We start from the raw sequence: 24073 nt of genomic DNA on the forward strand, positions 1-24073 counted from the left end.
ATTAGAACAATTATAGAAATAATAAATCAATTACATTCTTTATAGGCATGTCATATCTCAAGTGCACAAATATATGTATGTATTCAGCAATATTTTCAGTTGAAAATGTAGTATTTTTAAATTCTCATAAAATGTTTTCAAAGTATATCTAACTATGTTTTCCCTTTATATTTAAATTGTGGGGAGTTTTTCTTGTATTTTGATTTACCTACACTTTCTTAGGAGCTTGGAAAGAAAAGCATCTGTACTCACCTCTCATCTGAGAATCTTCTTCAGTTCTAAGAGCAAATGGTGGAGAGTACCAGATTTTCTTTCACCCCCTCCCAGACTCCTTATCGCCTACTCACATCTTAGGTCATTTGATTGCAGTAAGTCACACGATAGGGTTGGGCAAGGTCTCACAATGGGTTCACCTGAAACCTCGGTTGATAGTGACCCACACCTGTTTTCACACCTTGGCTCGTGTGATTAGGCAGATGATCAATAGTGGGTCAACAACACTCTTAAGGGACACTCCTAATAGGACTTAAAAACTCTACAGTTATTATACAACACTGATAAATTTACAAGCTGAATCCTTAATTCATAGAAGACAAATAAAACTGTTGACCTTATAATTAAAAAAAAACATTTGGTCTGCTGTCTAAACCACTGCCACCAGCGTGGTTTTCCAAGTCATTGTCGCTCTTTAAGGTGAGGTTTTCACAATGAATACAAAACAACATTATATGACAGGTGAAAACCTTCAGTTGTGCTGCACATTTAACTGTTTTCCCTTTGGACCTAGGGGTAAACCTTATTTCTCTTTTCTGAATTGAGGATCAGAAGTTAGAGATCTCATTCTCTTCCTGCATAGATTACAAGGGATAACCTTCAAAAAACCCTGTTCTGATGGTCTTTAAACCAAAACCTTTATTGATAAATGCTGAGGTATCAAAACTCATCATTTGGAGGTTGTCAAATGTAATCTTTAAGATAACAGTGAAAACAGATTTAACAATGGCTGATTTTTTTCAGAAAAATAACAAGTAATATGAAATTTAAATATCTTCCACGCTTTATTTTACCTATTGTCTTCAGGTGGAAGGGAATGATGTGAGTGGATCAGAAGCAGATGTGATCTGTAACTTGAAAAGTATGTGGGACAGACAGTGTTATAAAATGGGACTGTGTGGGCACTAGGCATTTTACTGGTATTTTACAGACTACATAGACTACTCAGAATACTAACAGGGAAGATAACATGTAATTTATGTGTTAAATAACAAGAAAGATCTGTTGTTGAAGCAAACAAGTACATAAAAACCAGAAGGTTCACACAAAGTTTACAGCTCTGGAATCCCATCATGTTTTTTAAAAGACATTTACAGCTGCGTTAAAAAATATAAGGCATGCTTTCAGCAACTTTCAGCAAAGTCATAAATTAAGTTACTCCTTTCATAAAGTTTGGAGTACAGAAAAATGACCTTCAGGGTTAGTGCTGTTGTTGTCCCTTAAAACATATTATCATATATATGATCTGGCTTTGATGTCTATTACAGAGTTGTCCAACAAATGACTAACAGAAATTGCGGGAACTATTGAACTATTTTCAGGAAAGTAAAATTAAAACATACAATTGTTCTAACTTAAAGCTAAAATACATTCTTTGGCATTTTTGTGTGTGTGCGTGTGTGTGTGTGTGTGTGTGGCTGTCTGTCTGTCAGCCACAGACAGACAGATAGACAGACAGACTACTCCCTATGGGAAGATTTAATAACTTTTTGTTAGAAAACTGAAAAACATGAGCTGGAGAGTAATTTAAAAATGGCTGAAAATGAGCATTACTCACTCAAATTCACCTAAATCCTTCCATCCATTCATCCATTTTCTTACGCTCATCCAATTCAGGTTCTCTGAGGTGGTTTTGGAGGGAAGGGGGGCTGGAACCTGATCCCAAAGGGAGAAGCCATGCAATACAACCGTAGAAAACAACACAACTGAGCATGCACACGCCATGGCAGCAGATGGCGATAATGAGCGACAGCTCACTCGTACGCATTAAAAAAGAGGGGAAAAAAAAGAGGCGAAATAGATCCATTGACGGGCGGTTCAGTTGTTATCAATAACGGATGTGTGGGATGTGATGTGGATCATAGATTAAGCGCCACATTATTTTGTGCTATGAAAGTGTAAAAACTTGAACGACTTCGGTTGTTCAGCTGCTTCGCAACATGTCTGCAGTGACGCTGAGGTAAAACCGGCGGTTTACAGTGCGCTTGTTTAGCGTTGCTAGCAAATATAACGGCAAGCTAGCTTAGCCACTTGCTAACAGAGTTAGCTAACTGTTATTTAAACCAGAATGACCGCATAGGTAATAATACTCGGGCCAGTTCAAGTTTAGTTTAGTAGTAACATAATAGTAATGGAGGTAGGACAGCACATTAGGCTATATAAATCGAAAAACGTGGCTTTTCGTAAACAGTTCTAGAAGCCTTTTCTTAGCTAACATAAGCTGGCTCATAATTTGAACTCAAAGGAGTGCAGTGATTTATAGTACACTCCCGGGAGCAGAATCTGATCTCTTTGTGGTTGCTTAAAAGTCTGTCCAATCCAAACAAGCCGTGCTGACCACTTGTAAATAAGGGGGCATCAGAAAGTAGTCTTCATACCATGTTAACCTAGTTAGCTCTACTTGTAGATTTGAGGTTGGGCCTTTGTCTCATGTGAGAGGTATTTACATCGATCAGGAAAGTGAGTTATTTCTAATTCTAATGTTGATCAGGTGAGTGTAAACTTTTTAGCTGGTATAAACGAACAAGTTTTGGACAAAACATAGGTTATGATTATCTAAAACGGAAGTAAGTACCTCTATATAGTTTAGCCAGATAATACGAAATGCAGTTTTTAAATGATTTCAGTTATTAAGCGAACAAAGCTACCTGGCCCCGTGTGGAAAAAGTTGTTACAAAGCCACTTCTAATGTTTTGCGACATCCTCCAGTGAATGCTTCAAGAAGACCAAAATGAAGGTTTTGGAGTGGCCTAGTTCATTTGATTGAGACAGGCATCACCATAAACCAGTCATTCATGCTCAAAAAACCGCCAATGTCATGGAATTAAAGCAACTCTGCAAGGAAACCTGAGCCAAATTTCCTCCAAAGCGATGTGGAAAACTATTTACCAGTTATCACAAATGCTTTATTTCAGTTCTTGATGCCAACAGTGGCAAAAGCAGTTACTAGGTTTAAAGGGCAGTTTTTTTTTTTTCATGTAGGTCAAAGTAGGTTCGGATAGCTTTTTTCCCCTCAATAAATGAAATAATCATTTAAATAACTACATTTAGTATTTACTCTGGTTATCTTTGTCTGAGCTAAGAAAGCAGACAAATACTTTTCCACAGCACTGTATAATCCGAATTGTTTTGTTTAATCAAATAAACACTGCCCTGCTTTTTTTCCTCTCCTGTCCAGCAACTCTACCAGCAAGCTAAATGTATTGGTCAACAAACTTCATGAATACTTGGCTAATTCCACTGAGGACAGCAGTGGCACAGCAAAAGTTGAGGATGCTGATGGTACATCTTTTAATCACTCTAACCATGACTAATGGAAACACGTTTACATGCATTACCAATTTATTTTTTACTGATCTTTTGTTCACAGGTTTGACAAACAGGTGCTGTTCTACTTTGACAGAGGTAAGTGAACATGCATAATAAACACATGTCAGTGTAGTATGTGTGTTTGTAGTGTTTCGTCATGTTGCGTAACACTGATGGCACTAATGGTGCCATTAACGGTTTTATCTGGATTTAGTAAAAACAACAGCCCTTCTCCAAAATGTATTAACACAGACTCGATCTACAACCTAATCTAGAGAGACAAATAACAAATATTTGTCAAGTGGATAACTAATGCGTATAAAATGTCAAGTAGATTAAATTCTGTTCTTGTACACCTCACACACATTGTCTGTATCAAAGAATCATAGAGCCGGTTCATCCACTTACATGTTTTTGTTGCTGTTTTATTAGGAATAGCGATAGTCTTAACAATTTGTGTCACAATTTCTCTCAAAAACTCAGTTATTTTTGTCATCTGAGCAGTAGTCTAACTGTATGGAGGTTGGAGGTATCTGTAAAACATATTTGCTCAGTATTATGAAAATTATGTCATGTCCTTATGCTCTATTCAAATGACTCACAAACTCAGAAAAATGTTTTAATGCATTTCCCTTTGGGATACTTTTCAACACAAAGCCATGATGACCATCAGCCTAAATAAACAAACCGTCTCGTTTTGCAGGCTGGTGCTGATGGCAAGTACTCGAGGCGGTGAGTTTATTGTGTGTTTAAAAGTATTTCAACCACAAAATTTGTGGTGTGCATCATCTCCTTTTTTGCTGTCCATGTAGGTTTTTAAACTTTGTTAAATATAGCTCATTTCTCTTTAACTGATGTTACAGAAAACCCTCAGTTGTCATGAAGCACTCTGGATTGGATGAATCCGGGGACTCAAATGCAAGTGAGGACTTGGTTCTTGGACCAGTTAATGCAAATGGTCACCTTGATATCACTAGATTGCCTAAAGGTAGGTCGTAAGGTTGTTGACTGCACACACACTGCTACTTTGACACTAAACATAATTATTTATACACCATCATAACATTTTCCTAGAAAGTGGGCTAGTGTTTCATTCAGAGTATATCGTTGATAGACTTCACGTTTATATCTGCATGTTGTTGTTGTTGTTTTTGTTTTTTTTTACTTTATGATGAAGTTAACAAAATTAAGTCATTGTAAATGTGCTGGAGTGCCTATAGGGTATGCAGGATCTTCAAGTCTGTAACTGGCTTTGGCTTTCTAATTTCATATTTAATAATGATGGAACTGTATGATTACTTTTTGTTTGCACAGGCACTGTGCTGGTCAGGCCTGAAGCAGTCGACAATGGCAGAGATGATTTCAGGGGCCCGGAGTTTCGCAGCCGGAAATCAAGCGTAATGCGGAAAGAGTTTTCAAGAAGACGTGGAGGTCAGTTACTACTATGAAATTGCTCACTAGCTAATGCTCAGGCAGGAATTTTAGTATAAAGAATCAAATCTGCAACACATCAAAAAGAGAATGTTTATTCTATTAGTTCTATTAATGGTTTAGGCACAAATGCTCAAGTATTTAAAGTAATATGAAAAAAATATCACTTCACTTAGTATCTAAATAGTCATTATTTTGGAAGAGAGCCTTCTGACAATCCACTTTGGAGATTGCAGTGCCTCACTTTTAATCTCCACTGCCTGAGTCCGGTAAGGGATCTCACTCTTTTAGATTTTACCAGGAAAATGTACTGGGTGTACGTAAAGATGCAACAAGAGAAGCTGTCCTGCAACCCATTCTTTATAACCATGTAATTGCTAATAATGGAGCTTTTGTTTCCCAGGAGTTGAACACATTGGAATTGTGAGTTGCACTGCGTGTGGCCGACAAGTTAACCACTTCCGGAGGGATTCCTTGTATCGCCACCCAGTTCTGAAAGTCCTTATATGCAAGGTGAGTCTGCTTATTGATATACTAGAATTTTTTATTTCACCCACTTTTTGAACGTTATCAGAACAATATAGTCAGTAAGTCCAAAGCACAGAAAAGAATACATAACTTTGTGCTGTTAAATACTACATTTATATTCTTTGGGTTTTTTGATTGTTAATCATGAACATCATCAGGCATATCAGGTAGGGCTGCTCAATTAATCGAATTTTAATCACGATTACGATCTGGGCTTTCAACGATCATTAAAAATGACTGAGCCGATTATTAGCCCCTCCCTCATGCTTTACTCTCGCGCTGCTCCGTGTGGTAAATCAAGCGCACCGCTCTGCATTTCGAACACGTGTCACAACAATTAAGAGGACCCGAGGGAAGCTCGGAAAGCTAAGCAGAAGTTATTTGGAGAGGAGAGTGACTGCCGTTGGTTGAAAAGAGGTAAAAAAAAAACTTCAGTGGTGTGGAAACATTATGGGTTCGCGGAGTCAGACGTGGATCAAGTAGACATAGTGTGTAAACTTTGCTACGGTGTAGTAGCTGCACCACAGAGCAACACTGCAAAGTTCACTAAACATAGATGTTTACATTTTTCATTTATTTCTTATATTGCAAACATTTGCACTGTTACCAGTATTTGCACACTATTTTATATTACTTTTTAAAAGTCATTATTCAATACATTGTTATTGTTAACCCTTTAAAGCCGGTCAGAGCAGCACGCTCCGTTTTGTGTAACTATTTTTAAATCCCTGTAGAACCTTGTAGGCCTTAAAAGCCTATACTGGTGTTTTTATAAGTCATGTTTGACTTTTCTGAATAGTTTCTGGGATGCTTAGAACTCAAATTGCACTGCTAGAACTAGTTTATTTTGATGCACCTGCTGTTTTCTTTGCAAATTTGCATCATAGGATTGTTTTTTTGTTTTTCCTGCAGTATATAAAAATTGCTGTATCTTCAAAATAAAACTATGAAGACACTCAAAATAAATTTCCTGTTGTTGTAAACTATTTTTTGCAACTTTTTTGTATTTAAAGTTTTGAGAGATAAACCTCTTAAATTTCTCCAAGTAGAAATATATGTAAAAAAAAACAAAAACGATTTTCAATTTTTTTGTAGTTTATTGCACTTTTTTGCAATTAATGTAGTTACTATGGACTTAATACATACATATTATTAAAATATGGGCTATAACAGTTGTATTGATGTATAGCAACTTGAAATGCTCCCACAAATGGCACTACAACATGCAAAAAAAATAATATAAGCTCTGGCGGACTTGGTTCTATGGTAGGTCTTAAAGGGTTAAATAAATATTGTCAAATAATCGTGATCTCAATTTCAGTGAAAATAATGGTGATTATCATTTTTGCCATAATCGAGCAGCCCTAATATCAGGTGTTTTTAATTCTTTTAAACCTCGGTCCTTATTTGTGGTGCGGCTCATAATTTGTCTTGGTGATGTGTGTTTATTCTGTTGGCCTTGTGTGGGTGGCTTCTTGTCATGAATACCAGTAAAACAAAAATAAAACTACTGTCATGCACAATATTGAGCCAGACTGATTTGTCAGCACTGGGTTTGATGCCTGATTGAAAACAATAGCAAAACTGAAAAAAGATGCATTAAAAAAACCTGACCTCAAGTATATTGATATCATCAACAGAATTATATTTTTCACCTTGTTAGTGTTTATAATACATTGCTCAGAGCTGTTTCTAATTAAATGTTTTGTTTTGACAGTCTTGCTACAACTATTACTCAAGTGATGACATCAGCAAGGATTGTGACGGGATGGATGAGCAGTGCAGGCACGATTTAGTAGCATTCAGTCATTTAACTGAAATATTAACATTTCCATTAACTCACTTTTGTCAGCCACATTTATCATCTCTCTTTTCCCCTCGTGCAGGTGGTGTGCTGAAGGAGGCAACTTGATCTGCTGCGATTTCTGTAGCAATGCTTTCTGTAAGAAGTGCATTTTAAGAAATTTGGGAAGGAAGGAACTGTCGGGCATCTTGGAGAGCAAATGGTACTGCTATGTGTGTAGCCCAGAACCTCTTTTTGACCTGGTCATGGCTTGTGACAGTGTCCTTGAGAACATGGAACGTTTGTGGCAACAGCAGCGCAAGAGGAATCGAGTCGATCCGGGGAAATCTGAGATTTTCAACATTTTACCACACTCACCTCAAAACATTTCTCTGGATAAATGGGATCACACTGGTATGGATGGAAATGTGATGTTCAACTACAGCATGCTGCAGGTTTCCAAGGACATTACCAAAAAGGCCAAACATTTAGTGGACTCAACAAATACCTTAAACCAAACTTTTGTCAATTTCATTCATAGTGTGACACAAAACAAACCAACACCTGGTGTTCGCACTAGGTACCTGAAGTCATTTTTGGAAGTAGTTAAAGGCTTGAGAAAATCCCTAGCAGGACTGGAGGATAGCCTTAAGGAAGAATTCAGTGATTTGGATGTATCGAGCAATTGGGAAAAACTGCTTAGTGACCACTTTGATGGACTTGTAACAGAAGCAGAAATGGAGATAGACATACCTGATGACAGGTGCTTGAGTGACTTGCAGAAATTGGCAGCTGAACATTTAGAAGATAACGACTCTGACTCCAAGGGCTTTGCAGATGGGAGTCTACAAGACTGTCCGGGCAAGGAGATGGTTTCAGGTTCACATAAAGCCAGACAGAGAGCACAAAAGATTGGCCTGAAATCTACTGAAAGCGGCGTTGACATGACTAAAAAACTAGTAGTACAACTTACACCTGTAGCTATGGAGCAGGAGCCGTCATCTGCGCCCCCCAAAACCGAGGAGGGAAAGAAAGATAAGAAGTCAAAGGAAAAACATGTATCAGAAGATGAAGAAACAAGTGGTAGCAAGATGAGCAATGACAACTCCAGTGCATCTCTGTATCTAGAAGAAGAACAGGGCAATAGACGTTCTCCTCGGGTGAAGACAACCCCTTTGCGCCGACCAAGTGATGTGAAAACCAAAACATCTCTCTCAGTAGGAGACAGTGACAGCGACTCTGACACTGAAGAGGCCCCCAACACGGTGCCTGCTAAAACAACTGAAGAGCAGAGTCTGAGCAGGACAAGAGACGACTCTGATTCAGATGAAGTCCCTGCTGCTCTGCTTGAGCGAGCAGCGATGACACAAAGTTCTGATGAACCCCAGAGTGATGAAGATGGTGGTAAAGCGTCGCCAAATAAAGTGGCGAAAAAATGTCTCTTCTGGCTTAATAAGAACACTCCAATCTCACCAGAGAATATTAGGCGGAAACGCAAGATACTGGATCGCACCCCTGAGGCCGACTCAACTAACAGAAGAGTCAAAGCTCGCGGTGAAAGTGGGACGGACTCCTCTAGCGACGAGCAAGACTCGCAAAAGAAAATAAAACACTTAAATACGCTGAGGTCAATAGGGAAGCCTCATCTTGTCAAGAGAGGAGAGGAGGGTGTGGCTAGAAAGCGGAGTAGGATACAAGGTGAGGACGCTAAGACTAAATCTCGTCAGGAAGCAATGGATTCATCGACCTCATCAAGTGAAGAAGAACATGACGATGACTCTGGGAGCGATGGAAGTGATCAGAAGATGAAGCCAATCACAGAAGATGTGGCCTTATTAGGAGCAGCTGCATTCCACCAATCGTCAGGTGAGTTTTACAGGTGTCTAGATCCATTGTGCAAAAGTCTTGAGCCACCCCTTAATTCTTCATATTTTACTTCCAACAAGTAAGACTGCAATAATTCTTCAGGCTTATTGAAGGTCATTGGCTGCCTTTGCACTTTTTCATTTTTAGCCCAGTCCTTGTACCTGACCAGAGCTACTTACCACTGATCTATGAATCATTTAAGCTTAAAAAAGTCAACTAACCAGTCACATAACAGAGAACTTAGCAAAGAACCAATTTTAAATTGTATCTTTAGGCACTTTGTTAGTAGCAGCTTGTTCCCATTTCTTTTGCACAAAAAATGCCAAAGTTAACACAGTTTGGCAGGCATAAAATAGTATTTTCGCACCAACAAAGTGATGCCCAAAGAGCTATTGAGCAAGAACAATGTATCTCAACATGGCATCCAGCATGTCAGTAGAAAATTTGAGGAAACAGGGCAAGTGTAAGGACAGAACAAGAAGTGGCAGGCCTAAAATAAACTATCTACAGCAGATGAACAGTATCTGGGTCAAGAGATTAGGAAGCATGAAAAAAAATCTAGTAAAGACCTGAAAAAGCACCAGTGACTGTCAAGAAGGAAGGGAAACTTTGAGAAATGGCCCTTTTTAAAAACATGGTGGAAGCTCTTAATGGTGTGAAACTGCATTTTAGACAGTGGTGCTGCCAATGCAATAAAAGCATATCTGGATAGAAAAACACACAGTGGAACACTGTCAGTCATTGATTGGCCGCCCCAGAGAGAGGATTTCAAAATTGTTGAAGCAGTGTGAGATTATATTGATAGAGAAAAGAACAAAAGGCAGCCAACATCCAAAGATTTGTTTGAATGTCCTTTAAGAAGCCTGCACAACTACTGAAGATGGTGTTGAAGAATAAAAGTGGTCATTTGTTTTGCTTTTATATTGTGTCACCATGTATGTTTACATGTTTCAGTAAATTGTTTAACCTATTTTCCATTTTCATAGCAAAATATAAAGAAATAAGTGATGGCTCAAGAAGTTTTAACAGAACTTTGTGTCATTAGTGGTTCGTCATGAATCATGAAGTAAGAACTGTGACAAAAATAAATGTGAATATTTTCTTTCAATGTCCACACAATCCAGCATTCACTTTTTCTGGCAATATATATGTTTTCAAAACGTAGCAGCTTAATTTCATTTTGAAATTCATGTTTCTGATGTTTGTTCTTATAGGAGATGAGGAGCAGTCTGGGCCCTCATGGGCAGCAGAAGATGACGATGATCCAGAAAATAGGTACGGTTCAAAAAGCCCGGATGTAGAGTTTGTAAAGCAAGTTAGGTGTAGAAGAAAAGCTGCAACTTCAAATCCTGACGTCTGCGCAAAGTCTAGCAACACCCATGTCATTAGGACTCAGTTACAGCCAATTCAAACACGACCCAAACGTAGCTGCAGTAGGGCCCCAGCGATCAAATACACATTCTAGAGATAAAATCGTGACGTGGTTTTTGTTATTGATAAGCAACGTAATCTGCTCGTCTTTGTTTTATTTTTTACATTTAGAAATACAAGAACATTTTAGTATTATTTCTTATATCATACCTGCGTATTCTCCCTGGGACACTTGGCTGATGTTAAGAGACCCACTTGAATGAAGGAGGTCAAAGTATACATTTGAACAGTGAAGCTTGTTTTGGCGTACAGCTTAACCTGAGCACCACGAGTACAGGTGTGGTTTCATTGTGAGTATAAAAGTGAGCTTCGATGTACTGTTCATTCTGTGTTTTTACAAACTACACAAAAACAACATGGAGTGGCACTGTTGACTGAAGTAAATGGAGTGTTGTTATTTTCCAGGTGAAGGATAAAGTTTGAAACCTGCCAGCAACATTATCTGCACATATTATGACTTTAAAAACAATATAATTTAATCAAAACCTTTTTCTGTTTTATATTACAAATGGGGAGCGATGCTTGCAGAGTTGCAAAACATGTTTAAAAATTTTATGCTTCACCTTTTATTTTTATTTTTATTTTTTAATACCTAGCTTTAATGGTCACAGTTGTGGTGTGAGCATTCAATTGTGGGCTAGATGGTAAAAAGATTGGTTTTTGAATAAACTGATCTGAGACAATGTACCTGGCTCTGTACATGTGTTTAGATTCAATTTATTCAGCTTTTGAATAATTTTAGGCCCAAAAGTTTGATGCGTGCAGTCCCTTTTTGTAATTTTTCTACAGCACAGGACCCGAACGTCACACACAAATGGGTTTTTATTTGACACCACAGAGTTGTTGCATTATAAAAGTGTTTACTTTATTGCTGCACTTTGAAAGAAGTGCCAAAGTGTAATTACCTTTATGGTATTGTGAGTGTCTGTAAGTCTCACGATTTGTTACATGGCTCCTCTCACAGTCCAACAAACAAAAAATGCAAACTTTTGTTAGTTTAGCAGCTCTCAAAACAGTTCTCAAAGTCTCCCACAGCCCTCACCTCAAAACAGTATCATGAGCTGAGGATACGCACCCAGCCTTCCAAACCAGCTATTGGGTTTTATGCAAGTTGTGGTAAGTTAACCACCAGCTGCAGTAGAAGTAATGTGCTTTTTTTTCATTAACATGTTTGATAGTTAAGTGTTTGTTTGATGCACCTTCAAGGCTCTGGTGTTTACACTCGGCCATCACGATGTATAATCTAGTACAATCTAATTTGATAAAATACCTCTGTAATCTGGTATGTAGTCAGCCTTCTTTGAAAGTTAGGAGACTCCCAACAATTGTCTTTGAGCAAGTTTTTACTTCATCTCTGGAAACAAGTTGAAATCCTGCTGCACCGCTGACACCCACAGTCACAGCTAATGCACTTTGGAGCAGGCTTTGTGTCAGCCTGACACTCACTTGCTTTCCTGTGTGCTCATTCCAATGACTTAAGTCAAAGCGTGTCGACATGCAGGTATTACTTGCTTCAGTTTGTCAGGAGTCTCAAATAAAAGCTAGAAATCCAGTCAGTTCACTTGAGCTCTGAAAACTATTACATATTGGTAGGGAGTAGAAGCTGAGTTCGAAGAAGTTGAATACTTTGAGTATTACTTTTGTTTTCTGACTGAGATTATCTTACGTCTCACACTCATTTTCCACCTCTTTACCTCTGTTAATATCTTTCTGTCGAGCTTTCTGATACCAACCCTTTCCAATGGAAGTGAGTGAAATTTGATTACTGCTCTTGGAGGCTAAGCCCAGAGTAATAGCACAGCATTTGTGCAATACCATTGAAGTAGCTAAGATTTACCGTAAAGTGCAATCAGAGATGAATCCTAATCTCCTTTTTTCCCCTCTAATTTAACACCTCGCATCTAAATTTCTTCATTTGGCCTACTCTTCTCCCAAATGATGTACGTGCTATGCAGTGTTCTTTAGAAACACCTATGCTTTTTCTAGTGTTTTGGCCCACTTTCTATACACAGACTATACATTACTGCTGACCATTAAACGTAATGACTGAAACTTGCAGCCGGTTAAATCCTGCTTAACAGGAGACCCAGCTTGTGCTTTTACTCACGTAAAGCAGATGAAAACATTTATTTCAGAACAGTGATTATAATCGTGATCATTTCTACCTTATCTGAAATGAGAGTGGGCTGTGAAACAGTTGTTAGAGTGCAAAAAACAAGCAACCAAGTTTACACTATGTCTTTATTGATGTGACTTGTTTGTTTTCTCATGTTTTTTTCAGGGCGGATTTTCTGACAGCACAGCAGTGAATGCAGTGCTGTTAGGCGACAGTCACTTAAATCTGGGATATTGTAGCCTCCTATCAACATGAATAGCATCACATGACGTCTGTGTGTAGTTGTAGTGCAACTTTATCATGGGGAAAATGGTCAGCAGAAATGTAAAGTTTACATTGTTTGTAGTTACTGGGCTAAAACGTAGCATGTGGCTGTGTTCATTTTCATTTCAGTGTCTTTGCGCTTTCTGCTGCGTCTTTCTTCTAACTTGAAACATATCAAATGAGATTCAAGACTCTCATCTGTTCCTGCTGCTGTCGTCTAACATTTCTGTACTGTGTGTACTTTAACAATAAGTTCTCACCGGACGTTGGATTTGGTATCAGTGAAAGTGGTGCTTATCTGATGTCCACTGACCTGGATTATAGCCTACTTGAAAACAGGGTCAACCCTGTGGGAGAAATGGCTGAAGTAGGATGCAGTAGACAAACCCGAGCCAGATACGACTCATGCAGTGTTGGGTCCACGTAAATGGAGTTTAAAGGGGTTATTTATTGTATATATTCTTCAAAACACCACATGGTATTAAAACAATGAACTTTTTACATGTTTTTTTTTTTTTTTTACGTGAATTTTACTGCAGTTTGAATATACTTCAGCCATTTTTGAAATGTGATACCCCCTGGGGTAGGGAAAAAAAAGTTAATGTTTCATTCTAAGTAAATCTTTATGTACAGTAATTTTCTGTTTTTGTGTCCCACGTGTAATTTGTCCCCCTTTTCAAGAAAATTGGGAGAATCATGATTATATTGCCTTTTGGTCGCCTCGAAAGATTGTAGATCTTCAAATCAGAGCTGTCACAGTTTAAAGGATGAGCGGAATACATGAACATAATGTCATTTTTGCAAACATATGTCTGTCAGACTCGAGCAAGAAAAAAAAAAAAGAGGGAAAAAGAAAGAAAAGTGTTACTCGCGATTTCCCAAGGGCGAACAAACTATTGAGAGTTTGAGACTATTGTTTTTGTGTGTGAAGAATCCTTGTTTGTCGTAATAAATTCTTACTCTTAAAAATGCCTCTGTCTCGTTTTTCTTTTGCTTTCTATACTAATGTTTTGAATATGTCTTTCAGTGTTGTGGCAGTTCTTTTTAATTGGTCTGTGAAGCAACTACAAGAGCTTCAAACTGGGCTCATCACTTAAAGACATAATGCGGATCCACTAGAAGCGACTCACCATATATAGCTGATTTCTTTTTAATGCCACCAGCTTTTGGAATATTGGCAGCTGAGCACTTAAATGATCATTTCTGTGTAATATAGCCCAAATATTACCATATTTTGTTGTAATGTGTAACAATAAGTGTAAAAATATCCAGCTGAAGACAATGAAACTGATCATGAAATGAACTTCAGGTGCCTTTTCCTTCTCTTCTACTTTTGAAAGAATCGCTAAGAAATTGCTATTGGCCCAAATTAAATCCAACTACTCCTCGGGTGATGATATCTCTTCAGATGAAGAAACACAGGAGGATGAATCTGATTCACTGAGTGACAAGGAGATCAAACGAGGCAATGATGGTAGTGGAACAGATGAAGATGGTAAGTTTTTTTCTTGGTATTACAAGTTTTAATCTTGTGCATTTCCTTATGAATAGATTTTCCAGATTTTATTTAACCAGTATCTCAGTTATGAGATTAATACAAAATTGCGAAGCTATCCCAGTGGCAGAGGGCTGTTATATCACTTGGGGTGGTTAAAGAGCATAAATAATAATAATGATAGAATATGTCTCTGATACAGGGGAAGACTTTACCGAAGATTCATCTGACTACTACTCTGATGGGCCCATCTCCAGGCACCACCTCCTCCGTCACAAACTTATCTTAGATGAGGGAACATCAAGTAACAAGGATGCACCAAAGAGCAAAGATGGAAAACGGGAGCGCAAAAGAGGAGCCAGGAAAGAAAATCAGAGCTGTAAGAATAACTTAGACAGTGATCAGATGGAACAGGAGATGAGTATCTCGTCTAACTTGTTTTCTGTGAAGCCGACAGTGAAAGTGAGGCCGACAGCGATGAGCTGGATGAAGATGCTGGGATGAGTGAGGAGCTGAGCGAGTCGGGTGACGAGGCTGGTGAAGACAAGCTCAAAAAGTATGTTTATTTCAACTTCCACTGATAAGAATCAGCGTTCAATTCAGTTAAATTTATACCGTGCCAATGCACAAATTGTAAAGACCTGAAAATAATATAAAGAAGAACGCAAAGGTTAGATTTGAGCAAGCAGCTTAGTAGTTTTAGATTTACTGGATAACCTGATCGGCACAATTTCTTTTTTTTTTCCTTCTTTTTTTGAAAACATACTTTCTTATTTTTAACTCCAGAGCAAACACAAAGGTGAATGATGAGCTTCATGGTTACGAAAAGAAAACGCAAGTGGCTTACATTTTGTTGTCAGACTCCAGCAGTGAAAAGGTATCGAATTATCCTCTTTTATCTCTTTATGAATTTATGTGTTATTCTTCTTATCTCGGCCTGTTTATGTGTGATACCATAAACCTTGTCCAAAAAACAACAACAGACAACTCTCGTGCCTGATTGACATACTGACTGTTGGATTGTTCTCTGGACAGACCGATCAAGAGGATGCACCTGAGGAGGCCCGCGAAAATAAAGTCACCCCGAAAGGACGCAAAAGGATTCGCAGAATAATTGAAGATGAAAACCTTCGTGCTGAGACTCAGGAAGCCCTGAGAGAGGAGGAGGAGAGATGCAAACGTTTGGCAAATAGGGAACAACAGATGGAAGACAGGAGAGAGGTACTGCGCTAAACTTCACCATAGCAATAGAAATCAGTGTTTAGAGCAGGAAATGCTGATAAGATGCCTTGTACCTGTAGATCAAGGACACCGAGCACAGCACATGCAACGCAGTGAAACTTTTTAGGACATATTTGTTTGTGTTGCAGATCATTGTCATAGAGGATGAGCTGTCTCAAGTGGCGTGTCCCGTCACAACCAAGCTGATCCTGGATCAGGATGAGGAGACCAAGAAGCCTCTCGTTCAGGTGCACAGGAACCTGGTCACAATATTGAAGCCTCACCAGGTGGACGGTTAGTTTCTGTCTTTTGTGTTTTGCTTTGCAATCATGTTGATGCTTAGGGCAGTTAGATTAATTATACATTTTTAATTTTGTGTTCATTAAGACTTTGTGTTTGAAATCCACGTCTCTCCTAAAACTTGTCTAATATGAGCTAATTGTATTTAGCTTGTTAAAATGTATTTAAAAACACCCCAAAAACCTAATCACAATGTCATTCCCCAAGGCGTCCAGTTTATTTGGGATAGTTGTTGTGAGTCTGTGAAGAAGGCCAACTCCTCTCCTGGATCAGGCTGTGTACTGGCACACTGCATGGGCCTCGGAAAGACTCTGCAGGTAAAGACACACACATGTCCACCCTTGATATGCTAGTTGCACAGAATCACAAATCGCACTCCCTGAACCAAAGATTATTTTCTGTCTGTGTATTTTCTGTCTGTGCTTTCATTTTTGATACAGCCCGGTCTTTTCAGAAAGTTGTGATACTGTGTGAAACGTCAGGAAAAGTAGATTGCATTTTTATTTATGTATTTGAACATTTATTTAGGTTCATTTACTGAACATATCAAATGCTGAAATTGAGTATTTGTTTTATTGAAAATATAAAAATATCTGCTCATTTTATGCCTTGAGACAGTGAGATGTTTTTCTTTTCTTTTAGCAAATTGCTGTTTCCTATTTTTCTGAGCAGTTCTGTTGGGTCAATGGGTGACAGGCCTGGACTGTTTCGGGCTAGTTTAGCAGCCTGACTCTTTTTTGCTTTCAGTCATGATCTTGTAATAGATGTAGAATGTGGTTTGATGTCATCTTACTGAAATAAGTAAGAACTTCCCTGAAAAAGATTTCAAGTGGATGCCAGTAAATGTTGCTCTAAAACCTGTCTGTCTTGTTCAGCATTATGGTGACTTATGCATTCTATGTTCACTTTTACACCCCTATAGCATCACGAATGCTGACTTATGAATTGTGTACTGTTGACACACTGTGGGCTTTATGGTCCCTCTCTTCTTTAGCCTAGTGAATGCAGTCGTTGATTTCGGAAAACAGAAATGAAAGATGTGATCAGTCATACTACAGGGAAGTTTTTCACTTAATCTCAGTCTGTTTTAAATGAACTTGTCCATTAGAAGGGGACAGCACTTCTGGATGTGTCATATTCATAGTTGTCTCATTTGACAGGTGGTGACGTTCCTCCACACAGTGTTGCTGTCCACAGAACTGAAATTTAGAACTGCTTTGGTTGTGTGTCCGCTTAATACCATCCTCAACTGGGTCAGTGAGTTCAGGAAATGGCAAAACAACATGGGGGAAGATAAAGTCAAGGTAACCAAAGAAATTTAAAAGTGTTAAAATTATATATATATAAAAAAACAAGGCCAGAAATCTTTGGTTTGCCTCATATGGTGTCAGCAACATGTCCTTATTGGTCACAGGTGATAGAACTGGCTACAATGAAGCATAACTTGGGTCGACTCAGAGCTCTGCAGAGGTGGCAGAGAGATGGAGGTGTGATGATAATGGGGTATGACATGTACCGCATCCTGTCATTAGACTGTAAAATCAACAACGACGAGTGGAAGGAGGAGTTTTATCGCACACTTGTGGATCCAGGTCCAGTGACTTTGTTATGGCATGCTACTATTAAAAGACTTTCTATTTTAGGTGTCGTGCCTTTGCTCATGGAATCTGATGTTGTTTTTCCTTTCAGGTCCCGACTTTGTGGTTTGTGACGAGGGGCACATCCTGCGTAATGATGGCTCTAATATCTCCAAAGCTATGAATGCCATCAAAACTCAAAGAAGAGTGGTGCTGACTGGCACGCCACTGCAGAACAACCTCGTTGAGTGTAAGTCTGCAGCACTAGGTCATCATAACTGTGGCCATGAAGTCCTAAAGTGATTACAGAGAAACATGGGGATTATAATTAGTTTAAATAAGTGCATGATGGTGGAGTTACTCTCTCAAGTGTCCCCATTTAAACAGGATTTGCAGTAATTGTAGTCATCAAATTTTGTTTCCTTTATTTGTGTTCAGAAGCCAGTTGTGTAGTTTGGTTTCGATGCTTTTAACCTTTTTTTCTGACCAGGATACAAAGCTAGTTTGAGAGCTCTTAATTTGCTATGCTGCAAAGTGTCTGTTTGCTCTTCCACAGCCACTTCTTTCATTATGCAGCAGGTGTGACCTACTGCTAACATCCCTGAATGCTGTGGTTTGTTTGATTTATTTTGTTGCTCAGTACTATATCACACCTTTGAAATTCTGGTTGTAGTTCTGTTCGCTTCAGAACATCGACAACAGACATGAGAACATCCAGAATTTCCTGCCTTTGTAGATCTGTCTGGTGATGCCAAGCTACTGATTTTCTGCTTTGACTTATTTTATTTGTTTCATTTCGTTATGTGGATTCAAGTCAAAGTATAACATAGTGTTGGCACTACAAAAGTTCAGATCAGGCTTGATTTTTCCCTCTTTTTTTCTGACCAATCAGGCCACTACATTTGGCAAAAAGTGTACTTGCTCAAAAACGTACCACGGTACTGAATATATTGGCATGATTTCTGAAATGATTTCTCTGCCTCCTCAAATGACCACTCCGCCAACATCCTGAAAGCGGTCGTCATACCAAACCATGAAATTCTCCCTGCTACTGCCTCCTCTTGAATACTGAACACACCCAGAATCTCTGTTTCTTCCTTTTCGTGTTTAGAAACATCAGGATCAGCTCATCATCGCTTGATGCTGACTCCTTTTTTCCATAGTGTGTTTTTAAGGACAAATCTTCTGCAAAATTGGGACACTTTTAGTGTTTATTTACGTTACGTGACAAATTTGCATCCAAAAAAACTCTGAATTTTGATTTGTTTTTCACAATGTGCTCAGTTTTTAAAGGCTTTTAGCCTAATCTATTAGTTGTTTTGTTTAGAAATCTTATTGCGAATACATATTTTGTTCCCAGACCACTGCATGGTCAATTTCATCAAGAAGAACCTTCTGGGCTCACTGGGCGAATTCAGGAACCGCTTCATCAACCCCATAGAGAACGGCCAGTGTGCTGACTCCACCCCGAAAGATGTCCGAATCATGAAGAAGCGAGCACATGTACTGCATTCAGTGCTAGGCGGATGCATACAGGTAAAAATAATAGAACATCTGAATGCTCTCTTCATTGCATTTATATTCCAGCTCACAATACTGTGTTTGTCTTTTCCTTAGAGAAGAGATTACTCGGAGCTTCGACAGTTTCTGCCTCCGAAGTATGAGTACGTGCTGGCAGTGAGGGTTTCCCCACTTCAGTATAATCTATACCGATACTACCTTGACCATTTCACAGGTGCGGATCTGTATTGTGCCCTAAAATAAACCTAAAATAGATGTCTTTTTTTTTTACTTGAAGAGTTTATAGATGGTTGTGCTTTTTCCCAGGTGTAAGCTCCTTACATAACAGCAAAAAGATGAGGCCTGGAGCAAACCTGTTCAAGGACTTTCAGGTCCTTGGCCGAATTTGGACTCATCCATGGTGCCTTCAGCTCAGCTACCTGAGCAAATTAAAAAAGGTAGAAGGATCTCCGTAACTGCATGTTGATTACTCATTAGTCTGAAATAACATGTTTTTCTTTTTCTTTTGCAAAGAAGAGTAAAGGTAAAGCAGCAGATCTGCCCAAGGATGCAGAGACCCCTATGACTGAGGCTGAGAGGTAAGACCTCTTCATTTGTTATTCATTAAAGCCTAAAGCACCCCTAAAACAATTCTGGTGGGTTATGGGAATACTAAAGACCTTTCCTTTAAGATGTATTCTCAAGCAGTGGTGGAACAAATACAGATTGTAGACCAACTGGCTATCCAAGGAAACATGATGCATAAATCTAGATTGAAAAATGGATGTTGTGTAGACAGGAAGTGTATAAACTCTGGAAGTGTCACTAATAAATGTGATTGTGGAGTTTGTATAGAATATTTGTATACGCCATATAGATTTTGGTAGTCAAAGTACCCTAAGGCAATGTTTATGCAAAGTTTCATCAAGGTTAGTCCACTCGTCCAGGAAGAGATGTGGAGCATGCATACATATGCTACAATGGTTATGTTTATTTCTTCATTTTTAGCTGGTGTGAAGGAATGAAAGAGAACGAAGGACAAGAAGGGAATAACACTCACAACAGCACACCAATTATTGATGATGTCAAAGTTGTCTGTGCAGTGGAAGGTATAAAAGCTCCACATGCCACTAATACTCCAACAAATATAGCTTGTGAAATGTGCTACAGTTTTTCCCATTTTATGTCTTTAGCAGTAGAGAACGCACCCATCAGCTTGAAGCCTCCGAGTCCCGATGAGCGCTGGTACAAGGATCTTCTCTCTGAAAGAGATGCCAAAATCCTGGAGCACTCAGGGAAGATGGTGCTCTTGTTTGAGATCCTGAGAATGGCTGAAGAACTGGAGGATAAAGTGTATGTTTGTTTTCTGATATGAAGCAGATTTAAACAAGTGATCTGCCAGCGTCTAATGTCATAAATGCGTTTGTAGGATTGTGTTCAGTCAGTCACTGATCTCATTACACCTGATTGAGGATTTTCTTGCGGATTCTCACCGTGCCAGAGACCCATCAGCATTCAAAGGTAGTATTCTATTAATGGGAGAGGAAAATAATGAGTTAAGAGGAAATGCCTGTTTATATTTTTATGCTTTTTTTTCCTCCTTGTGTTTAAATTTTAACAGCGGGCAGCTGGGTTAAAAATGTTGATTATTACCGCTTCGATGGTTCCACCAGTGCCACACTGAGGAAGAAGTGGGCAGATGAGTTTAACAATCCTGTAAATGTCCGGTAAAGAATGTCTCTCTCTGTCACATCTTTTATATGAACTACACTGATATAACAGAAGGTTCGGATTGAATTTGAATAATCTTTATTCTAGCGGCCGATTGTTCCTCATCTCAACAAAAGCTGGCTCACTTGGCATCAACCTGGTGGCTGCTAACAGGGTGATCATCTTTGATGCCTCATGGAATCCCTCATATGACATCCAGAGCATTTACAGAGTGTACCGCTTTGGTCAGCTGAAACAAGTGTTTGTGTACCGCTTCTTGGCCCAGGTAAGCTTGCTTTTTTATTTAGAAAATTGAGCTCCACAAAGTCTTGACCTTAAGTCAGTTGTGGCCTCTCTAGTAGTTTAGAAGAAACGGCACTGTTTAAAAGTCATATGTGCTTCTTTTCTACTGTGCCACTGTTGTATGTTCTGCACATGTTACATCAACAGATGAAATGTTTAAGATTGGTCACTAAATAGTCCTTTTCAAATTAAAACAACATCAGACGTAAACTGAAAAGCGATGCAAAAATTTATATGGACTAATTCTTGCAGCTGCAACTCTTTTATTTAGTTATTGTGATTGTTGTCATCTTCAGGGCACCATGGAGGAGAAAATCTACGATCGGCAGGTAACCAAGCAGTCGCTGTCCTTCCGAGTAGTAGATCAGCAGCAGATTGAGAGACACTTCACCTTTCATGAGCTGACTGAACTTTACACATTCGAGCCAGACCTGCTCAACGATCCAAACTCTAAGAAAAGCAAAAGACCGGCTTCTGTGTTGCCAATGGTAACGACAGTCTTAATTTTCAGTCTCAATCTTACAGTCTTAATCTTAGTCAAACACCACGCAGGTGTTTGACTAAGATTTTGCAGCACTAGATAACTTCTTGTATGTTTCTCAGGATACGGTTCTGGCACAGCTGTTAGAAGACTGCAAAGACCACATAGTGACTTACCATGAGCACGAATCCCTGCTGGACCATAAACAAGACGAGGAGCTCAGTGAGGCAGAACGGAAAGCTGCTTGGGATGAGTATGAAGCTGAGGTACAGGACTGCTCACTGCAAAGCACTGATTATCCCCACCTTTTACATCATATGCATATGAGTAAAACTGTCTGTCTTTACTCAGTCACACCCAGCCAGTGTTCCAGAGACCTCTCACCAAGATGATTTGGATTTAAAAACCAATGAGCAGCTATTGGTATAAATATGTCATTTTATCGCCTCACTGTTTAGTAACATTTGTGTTTTATATTATATATTAAGTAAAAATGTCTCTACAGGAACTGCTTAACAAAAGCAGAACAACTGTTTCAGTGACCTTCACGGCACTGCAGAAAATGAGGATTCACACTGTTGAGGAATACATGTTTCTAATGGTGAGTGACCCTCATATCCTGTGGCGATGGGCATTTTTTTTAAGGAAAATAAAGTTCTTTAAATGTTGATTTATGTTAGTTTTAAAAAGTATTTAATTCACTTTAAAATTGAAACATATTTTGCAAAATCTTTTGCATAGCTGTACTTGTAAAAAAAATTCATTCAGTGCCATGCTGGGCCTTTTATGAATGTCGGTCAGTTTTTGGCACTGTTTTGTGTCATTAATGTCAGTAAACACTTCTTTGTCCTCCAGCTCCACAGTGTTTCTGATGGTGGATTGTGTTCTCTGGTCAATAATTTTATCTTGGCTGTTCATACTCTGTGGCTTTGAGTCACTGAATAAATAGGATTTGCATTAACAAGATCAGCTAATCCTGGATCAACTTAAAACCAGCGTTTTCACAAGGCAGTGGCAGATAACAAAATTCAGACGACTCACAATGCAAACTTATGTAAGTTGAGTTCAAAATATTCTGTTACAGCGGCAGCAGTACGCCCAGTTGCCTGAGGCCGAGGTAAAGAGCAAAGCTGAGGTCTGGAGACAATACGATCTGAAGAAGCAGGAACATTTATATGGTTTTTATCGAGACGCTCTTGGACAGCAACAAACAGTAAGTAATTTGTAGACCTGTGAGTGCACCTGTGTGTACGTACTATTGTACTAATATACATTTTTTCTATCATTCCCCTTCTTAGCTCACATTCAGAATACAAAGCATACTGAACAGTCGAAGAAATGATGCGACTCAGATGACTGTGAAGCAGCCTGGACAGACTTGAGCAAGAAAATTATCTTTGTAGGAGAAAGTTGTAATTTTTGTTTTATTACTTATTTCCTCCAGAAGATTGAATGTTTTACAAGAGTAGTTTGCACTGAGCTTCCAAAGTTGTTTAAACGTAAACAACAGGCCAGCGGTGTCACTTTGGTTTAGCACTTTTTCAGCCTTTTCACAGGAAACATCATGTATGTAGTTGTAGTTGTTCAGTTGCTTGGCTGTTTCGCTGCTACCAAAAGCTAACTGGTGAATGTGCCTTAATCCTTGACCTGTTGATTAACTCTTAATATTTTTCTATATTAAAGTCATATAGTAGACACTTACTTTTTTCATGCTTTAAAGTGCACCTTTTATATTTTCCTTATCTCCTGTCACATGTTGATGGTATTGATCATTAAATATGACTTTTCAAATAACGAGGTCAGTGTTTATACATCTAATCCAGGCTTCAGGCTACTTTGAATGTTTTGTGTCAAGAGGATTTTTTCCCCAACTATTTAATATGTATGACATAAGTGTTCCTATTAGGGTCAAACATACAAATGTTCTGTTTACAATGTAAGCTGAAAAAGAGCTAAAGGGTTTGTTTCAAAAGATGAATGTAAAATGATGGAACCAAGGCCCAGTATTGAACTTTGAATCATATAAAGCTGTACCAGATGGCTATGTTTTTGATCCCACAAGGGAAATTGTTCTAGATTTGTTGACAGTAGTAGATAGTCCATAGTCTAGTGGTTATACATTTGGCTAACAAGTGAAAGATCCCCTGTTCAGTCCCAGGAGACACAAATCCCTTTGGTGTTGTGTCAGGGCGTCCCATGTTTAAAAAAAAAAATCTGCCAAATCAAACAGACAGAAGAAGCTACTTGTATGGCACATAAAGGTTTGACCTGCCATAAAAAACAAAACAAATATATGGCTTACACTAATCTTTTTTTAATCTGTGTCTGCATTCTTGTGTAAAAAAGGTGACGCTTGCAACACATTGTGGATGTGAGTGAGTGCCAAATTTCTGCATGGCATAAACCAACATAAGGTGTTCATGTTTCCCCTCCTGAGTATCCTGCTAGGCACACGGCAGCTGTTCAGACACTGTCTGGTTTGCCT

General features: G+C 38.7%; 1 protein-coding gene across 4 annotated transcripts; it reads left to right on the forward strand.

The window, feature by feature from the left end:
• Nucleotides 1–1858: 1858 nt before the first annotated feature.
• On the forward strand, nt 1859–23264 carry LOC146699933 (chromatin remodeler ATRX-like). Of its 4 annotated transcripts, none has more exons than XM_085469866.1 (35): nt 1859–2233; nt 3452–3555; nt 3644–3678; nt 4286–4314; nt 4446–4570; nt 4897–5013; nt 5417–5526; nt 7259–7326; nt 7428–9190; nt 10405–10465; nt 14342–14496; nt 14699–14875; nt 14947–15052; nt 15283–15373; nt 15532–15717; nt 15867–16011; nt 16225–16334; nt 17178–17321; nt 17432–17609; nt 17707–17844; nt 18955–19130; nt 19212–19329; nt 19422–19552; nt 19629–19693; nt 20103–20203; nt 20291–20447; nt 20524–20615; nt 20716–20821; nt 20913–21090; nt 21404–21595; nt 21711–21854; nt 21940–22011; nt 22094–22189; nt 22673–22801; nt 22887–23264. In XM_085469866.1, exons 1-35 carry the CDS (start codon nt 2214–2216, stop codon nt 22968–22970), a joined length of 5703 nt encoding a protein of 1900 aa, XP_085325992.1. In that variant the 5' UTR covers nt 1859–2213; the 3' UTR covers nt 22971–23264. The 4 variants fall into 4 exon arrangements, with proteins under 4 accessions (XP_085325992.1, XP_085325991.1, XP_085325990.1 ...); XM_085469865.1 differs by having other exon boundaries at nt 19632–19693; nt 20288–20447; XM_085469864.1 differs by having other exon boundaries at nt 1860–2233; nt 20288–20447.
• Nucleotides 23265–24073: the final 809 nt, after the last annotated feature.

Source organism: Copadichromis virginalis, linkage group LG10 (assembly GCF_057382275.1).
Source record: "Copadichromis virginalis isolate Kocher_CV1m ecotype Utaka linkage group LG10, C_Virginalis_male_GT1.1, whole genome shotgun sequence".
Taxonomy (NCBI): domain Eukaryota; kingdom Metazoa; phylum Chordata; class Actinopteri; order Cichliformes; family Cichlidae; genus Copadichromis; species Copadichromis virginalis.

Bases quoted from the DNA above. Each gene is read 5' to 3' on its own strand.
- LOC146699933 (XM_085469864.1), top strand. From the start codon at position 2,214: ATGTCTGCAGTGACGCTGAG. The intron at 10,466-14,341 runs GTACGGTTCAAA...TACTTTTGAAAG, and splicing joins GACGATGATCCAGAAAATAG to AATCGCTAAGAAATTGCTAT. The intron at 16,335-17,177 runs GTAAAGACACAC...CTCATTTGACAG, and splicing joins GCCTCGGAAAGACTCTGCAG to GTGGTGACGTTCCTCCACAC.